The 9,283-nt window shown below is 45.5% G+C and overlaps 1 protein-coding gene across 2 annotated transcripts; it reads left to right on the top strand.

Annotated features, from left to right (window-relative positions):
- The first annotated feature begins 480 nt into the window (after window positions 1–480).
- Window positions 481–8,060, top strand: PYCR1 (pyrroline-5-carboxylate reductase 1). 2 transcript variants are annotated; one of them, XM_081184831.1, is made up of 8 exons: window positions 481–605; window positions 968–1,067; window positions 2,515–2,585; window positions 3,288–3,467; window positions 4,675–4,896; window positions 6,173–6,265; window positions 6,722–6,885; window positions 6,974–8,060. In XM_081184831.1, exons 2-8 carry the CDS (start codon window positions 1,001–1,003, stop codon window positions 7,116–7,118), a joined length of 942 nt encoding a protein of 313 aa, XP_081040957.1. In that variant the 5' UTR covers window positions 481–605; window positions 968–1,000; the 3' UTR covers window positions 7,119–8,060. The 2 variants fall into 2 exon arrangements, with proteins under 2 accessions (XP_081040957.1, XP_081040958.1); XM_081184832.1 differs by lacking the exon at window positions 481–605 and adding an exon at window positions 640–857.
- Window positions 8,061–9,283: the final 1,223 nt, after the last annotated feature.

Below are 9,283 nucleotides of genomic sequence, written 5' to 3' on the forward strand. Positions count from 1 at the left end.
TTAAACATTTTAAAAAAGCTTCCCTATACAGGACTGCCTTCAGACGGCTCGGGGGTTGGATAACTCCAACATTTCTCCAATGAAAATAGGGACATCCTAAGGAAAAGTAGGACTTTCTGGGATCAAATCAGAAACCGGGACGGCTTCTCTAAATCAGGGACGCCCCTAGAAAATAGGGACACTTGGAGGGTCTGCGAATACTGCACTTGAAAGATGCAACTATATTATCACACACCGTCGTTTAATCTGCTCCCCCAAGACTACGATTCCCAGGGGTCAGCGAGGCCTCAAGTTGTACGTATTGCTTGCCATCGGAAACGCCCAGATGGGCCGCAGCAGCCATTACCTGCTGCCGAAAACCAAGCCGTGGAATAGGTCTCTCACGGCTTCCGTTAAAGCATCGACTGATGCAACCGCAAACAAAGGTTGCTCCAATAGGCAGCTGGTGACCCGCCTCCTCAGCATTTGATTGAACAGGATGCCAGCGACGCCGCACCCCCTTCCCTCGGATTGGACGAGGTGTTATCGCTCTGTTCCCTTTGCCACGCGACGCCGCGTCCGCTCTTTTTTTCCTCCCACCCGAGGGGCCACGTGGGCGCTATCAGGTTTGTGCTCTGGGGAGCAGGTTGAGCCCAAGCAGAGGCAGGGGATGGGGCGAGGGCTGCGAGTAACGCGGAACGGATCAAACCGAGACTTGGAGCGGGCGGAAGGAGGGGAAAGAGGCTTGGCGAGACAAAGGGGGAAAAGTGGGAAGCGAAGTGGAGCCGAAGGGAAGGAACGAATTGGGTGAACTGAGTTGTGAAGGGCGAGTGATATAGAAGAGAAATCGCCTGGCATTTTTGTATATCTGATATACGGTGAGCCCCACCTGGTCTGGCCAAGTTCCCTGAATCAGCGCAGGATCCGAAGACAGTCGGGTCGCTGGCAGGGAAACTTCTAATTTGTCGCGTTCTTATTCACTCCCAAGAATCCATTAGGTCACCTCCAGGCAACTGACACCATGAGTGTGGGATTCATCGGCGCGGGGCAGCTTGCCTTCTCCCTGGCTAGGGGTTTCACCGCAGCAGGTAGGCAGGCCCCAGTGCTTCCTGAAACAAGATGTAACATGAAATAAACAGTCAAAACTGCTGTCTGCATGGGATTCTTGGTATCAGAGTTCCTTATTTATATAACTATAGTTCTGATTTTAAAAAATGGAAATGATGTTAAATCCCCAATATGCATATTTCTCCTTCTGTCAGATGGCACAACCCTTATCTAGAGTGAGGTGTTGCCTTCAAGAGAAGTGTCTGGCCTGGGTGTGGGGTGTGTGCTTTTATTTATTATTTGGTTTGTTTATTAACTCTCTATAACACCCGTCATCCAGTGATCACAAGGTGGTTTACAATATAAAAACACAAAATAATAGTATAGTAACTAACAACAACAACAACAATAATAACAACCCCCCTTCCACAGTTTAAAGGACCATGGATTTTTTAATTAAACAAAGTCCTGGGAGAAGAGGAATATTTTTGCTTCACACCTAAACGTATGTAATGAAGGTAGCAGGTGAGTCTCCCTGGGGAGAGCAGTCAACAAGCAGGGAGCCACCACAGAAAAGACCCACTCTCGTGTTGCTGGATCTCTCATGAAGAAAGCACCCGAAGGAGGGCCTCAGATGATGATTGCAGGGTTCTGGGTCAGTTCATATAGGGAGTTGTGGTCCTTGAGGTATTGCAGTCCTGAGCTGTTTAAGGCTTTATAGGCCAAAACATTGAATTGGGCCTGAAAACTAATTGGCAGCCAGTGCAATCGGGCCAGCGATGGCATTATGTGCTCAGACCTTTTTGTATTTGTTAGTACACACCCAACTTTAATCTTATGCTTCATTTTTGGAATGGTAAGTTAATTAATGAAATTCTGCCCATAATGGTGTTCCTGATAAATATCAGCCTCTCTGGAATAACCTGTTCTGCACTAAAGGATGTGCATTGTTTAAAAAATGCTAGCTGCTTAGAAACAAGAGTGGGTGGTGTGTACTGTCAGTTTTCCTTGCATTTATTCCTTTCATTTTAAATGTCCAGGTTGCAGCAACCATTGCCTGCAATCAAAACCTACAATGGGGATTCTCAAAGGATTAACATGGAGAAGAAAAATTCTGTCTCCTTTTGCCAAGTGTCATTAGGAATGAAGTAATAAGACTGGTTACCAAAAAAAAAGGCCAACTATGCAAAAGTAGGCTTGGTTTGTCTCACAGATCTGGGAAGCATAAAGGTCTTAAGGGTGGTGATTCTATGTGCAAATTATCTAGGCATTTGCCTATTGGTATGCCACCTTCTAGAAATATATGTATCCATTCTTTAGGTGGGGGGAGGATATAAGACCCCACAACTAACGGTTGCATAACGTGAAGGGTAATGTTGTTCATACTAACAGTCTTAATGGAAGGGATATGCTGAAGAGGGAGAAAATGCTCAATAGCTGTTGGCAGAAGACTGTGTTAAAGCTAAAATTGACCATTCTTCTTTCTAGGAGTTTTGGCTGCTCACAAGATAACAGCAAGTTCGCCAGACACTGATCTCCCTACTGTATCAGGGTTGAGGGTAAGTGTCAGGAACTAAAAAAATCTAATATTTCTTAACCCCACACCCTGTCTTCTCTGCATGAGGCCACCCTAGCTTTTAAAATCAATACCAGCACTTTAAGCTGCTATGCCCATGCATTTAATAGTATTGGTGTGATTTGTTCTGATTGTCACACAGCAACCAAAATTCTGCCGGATACATTTTTGCTGACTGCAGATTCTGAACTCTTCACATAGAGAACATTGCAGCTCTTGGTCTTGATGTAATTAGGCATAAGTAACTGAGGCCATATCCATTTATCCAGGCATGGCTGCAGTAGGTGAGCCAAATGAAGCTGATACAATGTACTGGACACTAATGTTGCCTGAGTATTTAAGGATAAAGCAAAGTACAGGAGCACCTCCTAATAGTGTACCTGATCTTCTGTGGGGAGTGCAACCCCATCTAGGAGAGGCTATTTAGGACACTTCATCCATATTGGCAGAAAAACCCAAGCAGTAGTGCAGTTTAGTCTCTACCTCCCACATTCACTGTCTGTTTGATATGTAAAGGACAAAGTCCTGTGACTTTGATGGTGACTGACAGAGTGTGTGTTTAGTTCATCCAGTTTCTGAAATTTTCAGTAAACTAGATCCTGCCTAATTCTAGGCTGACCCCCGCATGTCTAAATCCTGTTGTTATTCTTGTTACACTTCACCTGTTCCAACTCCTATATTCCAGAAAATGGGTGTGAATTTCACTCTAAGCAACAAAGAGACGGTTAAAAACAGTGACGTCCTGTTTCTGGCAGTGAAACCTCCCATAATTCCATTCATCCTGGATGAGATTGGCTCAGATATAGAGGATCGGCACATTGTGGTCTCATGCGCTGCTGGGGTCACGATCAGCTCTATTGAAAAGGTAAGAGACTCACAGCCCTTCCTTTCTGGCAAGTCTTTTCAGGTGAGGCTGAGTGTAGAAACAGGGTAGCCTCTGGACTCTTTTCTGAAGACCAGACTAGAAACTGATGGTGACAATCCTGTGACTTTCTCCGGTCAACAGGGGTGAGGATCAACTTGTGCTTTACTTTCTTACAGCCCCTCTGCCAGAGCAATTTCCTGCTAGCCAGAGTCACTCCTTAGTAGGGAGCTTAGCTGAATTATTATTTAGTCATGATTTAAAAAGCAAAGTTTAACTGCCCTTTATTGAAGAATTCCGGGAGGTGTATAGAAATGTGAATAAACCTATTCCATACACCATAGGTGTTACCAAACTAAGTTGTGCTCAGACTAGACCCACTGAAATTAATCAACATAAGTTTAAAAGTCCATATCAGTGGATCTACTCTGAGCAGTGCCAGTGGGAGGGGGGAGGGGAAGGGGACCATTTGATCTGGGACCTAAAGCTGAAAGGGGGCTTTAAATTTAGACACCTGCTAATTTTTTTTGCGTCCGTTAAGTTTTGCAACTTGTTTTTATGTTCATTGGTTCAAATTATGACACAATTTCTCAGGTTAGAACGACAAATTTAAGCAAATGGGAGATGTGATTTGGTAAAAGACATGCAACTTTTTTGTTAACTGATACAGATTTTGTCATAAGCTTAACATCAGCATTGAGATTGCATGAAAGTGAGATTTTTTAAAATCTTCCACTCTTCTTTTTTTCTTTTGCTGCCTTATTTTGTTATCACGTGTCATCATTTTTCCTGTGGCTGCGTTTATTATGGCTGAGGGGCTTCAAAAGCTGGAAGTTTTCCAGGCCTCCCCAGGCTTCTTAGAGAGCCTCTGTGTATCATTGCTTGTATCCCCATATGAATACAATAATAAAAACCACCAGTGAATATAAAGCAAACCACAGAATAAAAAAAGCAGACTAAAACACCTCCATTGTACTATTGGCTGCAGAGGTTTCTTTCCCGGAGAAACTCAGTTGCAGAGCACTTTGTTGCCACATCACAGACACATTCTTCATTTTTCACAGGATGGTGTCAGTGGTGTATAGCCTCTCGATGTGATCTAGAACCCTGAAAATGGTTATCTCTGCCCTTTGCTAGAAGAGCTCATTTTGAATGCAATTTGTATGTTAAATATACTCACTTGTCTCTCCTATTTCTCTTTTTCTCTAAGAAACTTTCTGCCTTCTGTCCCACCCCGAAAGTGATCAGGTGCATGACCAACACACCTGTGATTGTAAGAGAAGGAGCTACTGTCTACGCTACGGGGACCCATGCTGACGTAGAGGATGGAAAGCTCTTGGAACAACTGATGGCTAGTGTGGGCTTCTGCACTGAAGTGGAAGAAGACTTGATAGATGCTGTCACTGGACTCAGTGGCAGTGGACCTGCTTATGTAAGCACCATCTCTTCCCTGTATGAAGCAAAAAGAACTTAGTAGGCAAGGGGGAATTTTAAGTGCAGAAACGATGCTTGTGGTATCCTTACATTTTCACAGAAGGCAGATCAGCCTGCAGTACTTTTCTTTATTAGGTATATGGGTGGCACTGTGGTTTACATCACAGAGCCTCTTGGGCTTGCCAATCATAAGGTCAGCAGTTCGAATCCGTGTGACGGGGTGAGCTCCCATTGCTCTGTCCCAGCTCCTGCCAAGGTAGCAGTTCAAAAGCATACAAGTGCTAGTAGATAAATAGGTACTACTGCGGTGGGAAGGTAAATGTTTCCATGTGCTCTGGCTTCCGTCATGATGTCCCGTTGTGCCAGAAGCGACCACGTGGACCGGAAAAGCTGTCTGCAGACAAATGCCGGCTCCCTCGGCTTGAAAGCAGAGATGAGTGCCACACCTCATAGTCAATTTTGACTGGACTTAACTGTCCAGGGGTCCTTTATCTTTTTTTGATTAGGCATTTATAGCAGCATGTTGAATCTCTAGAACATCATCTGAGCCATGGACTTTTCAGTTGCTTAATAGATTTGAAGATAAACCAAGACCAAGAATCAGTTAACATTTGGGGGTGCCTGGTGGATAAATAGTCTCAATAGTCATAGGCACAGTTTGGATGGGAGCTGTCTCCAAAATAAACTTGTTTATGCAGAGGGGACTTTCAGGAATATGAGGTTTGCTTTCCTTAGAGTGTCTATCCTGGCTTCTTCCTTTTTTCTGGCAGAGGAAAGATAGCACTTAAGAAACAATCTGTGTTTGTGGGTGGACAAACTTTTGGCCACTTTGGGGGTCACACTACAGTGGTAGGTGGGTGGTTGTGGACCAGATCAGATACTCCCACGCACTCATTCTCACACATGCTCAGTTTATATGAGGAGGATGTCCCTTCCTGTGGCTTCCTCCTCATAGAATTTGTACTCCGTCTGCCAATCTTCCTATCAGCTGCTGGGAGAGCACAGTTGTTGTATTAGAGCAGCATAGGGTAGGATATCCCTGCACACCTTTCTTCCCAAGCAAATCACATTCCACAGCCAGTCAGGCAGTGGGGAATTTGGCAGTAGAGGGGCAGCTTGGACACCTAAGGCAGGCAGCACTCCAGGCCTCTGAGGGTAGCATGCAGCCTGTGGATTGTCTACCTGTAAGCTAGACGATAATGTCTGTCTCTTCGCCCTACCCCCTTGTTGCATTTCATGTCTTTATTTTCTTGTGATAACTTCTGTCCTCCTAGGCATTCACAGCCCTGGATGCCCTGGCAGATGGAGGTGTGAAGATGGGCCTTCCTCGCAGGCTAGCCGTCCGGCTGGGAGCTCAAGCTTTGCTGGTCAGTATTTCACCTTGTTTGCTGCTTCTTCAAGCTAGGTCCACTCTGCCTTTCCAATATTTGATTGAAAACATCTCCCAGCGCTTCTATTCCATTTACCTCAAAAAGCAGTATTTATGAAAGCACCCTGCACCATGTTGCTTTCTTCTCTTCTTGTTGCAATTGCAAGAAGGAAACAAAGGCACTCTGGGAAAGGCCCAGCAGATGTCTGTGATGGTGTTGGCTTCAGTCCTGCGCAATGCAGGCCAGGCTTTTTTTGCAATCTTTTCAGAATTTTCCAGCTTTGAGGCAGGTGTTGCAATTCTTCTGGTTTGTATACTTGTGAATAGTTTTTGAAATCGCCTTGAGTATTTCCTTAGAGAGGCTGTGTGTGTGTGTGTGTGTGTGTGTGTGTGTGTGTGTGTGTGTAGCTGCCACTTCTGATGAGCTTTTCGACTCATCTTCTCAATTCTGCAGGGAGCTGCCAAGATGCTGTTGGATTCAGAGCAGCACCCTGGACAGCTGAAGGACAATGTTTGCTCACCTGGGGGTGCTACCATCTACGCCCTGCACTTCTTGGAGAGTGGTGGCTTCCGTTCACTCCTCATCAATGCTGTGGAGGCATCCTGCATCAGGACAAGGTACATGCCGGCATGGAGTCTTAAGAGCTGCCCTGCCTTAGCTGAGCCTCCTGAGCAGCTCACAAGCTTTTCCCTCTTCCCCCAACAGGGAACTACAATGCTTGGCTGACCAGGAGAAGGTCTCCCCGGCCGCTGTTAAGAAGACCTTAATGGATAAAGTGAAACTAGAGTCTTCCTCTGCCAACAAGGTCAGCTTATTCAGCAAAAAGAATCCTGGCAGCAAGAAGCAATGAGGAGGCCTGGGCCTTGCCCAGCCAACACTTTCCTTTCCCTTTCAGGGGAAGCAGTAGCTTAAGCCATTTTTTTGTGGTGGGGCCTAGCCTGGTTTTGCGGCTGCAGGAAAACGGGGTTTTAGCTTCCAGATGTGATTAATTAAAGAGTAGCAGGGACCAGCATTTCTGGGGGCTGAGCAGAAGGCAGACTGTCACCAGCACCACTTTCCATTGGGTAGGTGACTGTGTGTACTTCTGACCCTGAGGGATTTTGCTCCTGTAGTTGTGATTACGGTGTTTTGTTATTTACATCCTCCTCCCTTCCTCCGGGGCACACCCTTCCTGTTAATCCTTTCATCAACTTCATGAACAGTGCTATTTTTCTAGAAAAAGAGGTTCCAGGACTCACCATGAACACCTCCCTCATTCTTTTAGAATGGCAATGGTGCCTACCTGAGAGGTGCCGGAACTGAGTTTCAGAGAGTTTTGGCTGAAAAAAAGCCTTGCTTGTGAGGTACATTGCCCTGAGAGACAATGGCTGGCCCAAAGTAACCTGGGGAGCACCATGTCTAAGCAGAGATTTTAACCTGGTCTCCCCCAGTCTTTGTCTGTCTTCTGTGGCTGTATCAGGCTGGTAGACATTCACTGGTATGGGCACACTTCTTATTTAATAGGCCAGGGACTTGACCCCAGGCAGGCCCTTCAAGTCCTGGCAGTTGTTGTGTATCCCATTCTCATGAAATAGTGGCTGCTGTACAGTCTGCAATGCACTCTGGACTTCGGGCTATAGCGGCCTTTTTTTTTTTTTTGCTCCTCACTGCAAACTGGATTGCCACTGTTCCCCACACACTGTTTATCTCACTTTGTATAGAGGACCCCAAATTTCCTTGGCAGCTCCACCTGGACAGCGCCTACCATGCTGCCCACAATAGTAGTAAAATAAAATCTCTCACAATTTTTCTGTTTCTGCCTCCTTCCCCCTTCTCTTATTCTTGCTAGGACTTTTGCATTGGCTACATATTCCGTTCTCCTGTTACCAGCAGAAGTGGATGTCCACATAGATTAAAAGTCTGGTGTAGCTCAGCTACTAGGGAAACTTAGGAAACTGCCTTATGCCAGGCCAGACTCCTTGCCCATCTACCTCTGTATTATTTCCAACAATGACTGACAGCAACTCTCCAGGGCAGAGGAAGGGCTTTCACATTGTCCGCTACCCAGCCCTTTTTAACTGGACATGCCAGGGAGTTCACCATGGCTGTTGGGAGTTGTAATCCTGCAACATTTAGAGGTCCTCAGGTTCTCCATCCCTGCTCTAGCTCTATGAGTATGGTTTAGTAATGGCAAGCTAGAATCAAACCATGGTTTCCAGATATGTCAGAACTAGCCTGCTGTTTCAACTACATTTGCTTGCTTTTTATCACCGCCCATTCCTTCAAAGGTGCTGTCTTCATATACAGTGGTACCTCTGGTTACATACGCTTCAGGTTACAGACTCCGCTAACCCAGAAATAGTACCTCGGGTTAAGAACTTTGCTTCAGGATGAGAACAGAACTTGTGCGGCAGCGGGAGGCCCCATTAGCTAAAGTGGTGCTTCAGGTTAAGAACAGTTTCAGGTTAAGAACGGACCTCCAGAACGAATTAAGTACTTAACCCGAGGTACCACCGTATAGAGAAGAGGTTTTAAAAATGTATTTGGGGTTGTTTGTTGTTGTGTTTTTTTGTTTTGTTTTTTGCTAATGACATTTGCTCTAGTAACAAACACTTAACCTCTGGGAAGCTTTATGTAGAATACCTCACGATCCTTTCAAAATATGCTGGTTGTTATTTGTAACTTGTTTACTTCAAGGTGCTCAGGAGCTAACTCCCCAGACATTCTGTATTCCTCCTCCTCCCCAGCTCCAACAGAAAGCCTTTGTCCTTCCAGGCTCTGCCCCGCCAGCCTCTTCATATGGTAATGATTGGAATAAAGAACTTGGTGGGTGGGTGAAAGAAATACAGTGGACCAGGGTCACGCTTGGAGATATGATAAGACAGACACCTAAGGATACAGTATTATTTCCTAGATACTTGCTGGGTTTCCTGGTTCTTGCTTATTGGAAGGTGTGGAGATGGGGAGCATTATGTTCAGTCTCTCTAGGAGCGTATTCCACTCCCCACCCCCATTTTCCTCTGGAGAATAAACTCT

The sequence above is a fragment of the Podarcis bocagei genome (assembly GCF_964188305.1).
Source record: "Podarcis bocagei genome assembly, chromosome: 2".
In the NCBI taxonomy this organism is placed as follows: domain Eukaryota; kingdom Metazoa; phylum Chordata; class Lepidosauria; order Squamata; family Lacertidae; genus Podarcis; species Podarcis bocagei.

Coding starts and splice junctions, on each gene's coding strand:
- PYCR1 (XM_081184831.1), top strand. CDS start 1,001: ATGAGTGTGGGATTCATCGGCGCGGGGCAGCTTGCCTTCTCCCTGGCT. Junction 1,068..2,514: donor TAGGGGTTTCACCGCAGCAG/GTAGGCAGGCCC, acceptor TCTTCTTTCTAG/GAGTTTTGGCTGCTCACAAG. Junction 2,586..3,287: donor CTACTGTATCAGGGTTGAGG/GTAAGTGTCAGG, acceptor CCTATATTCCAG/AAAATGGGTGTGAATTTCAC.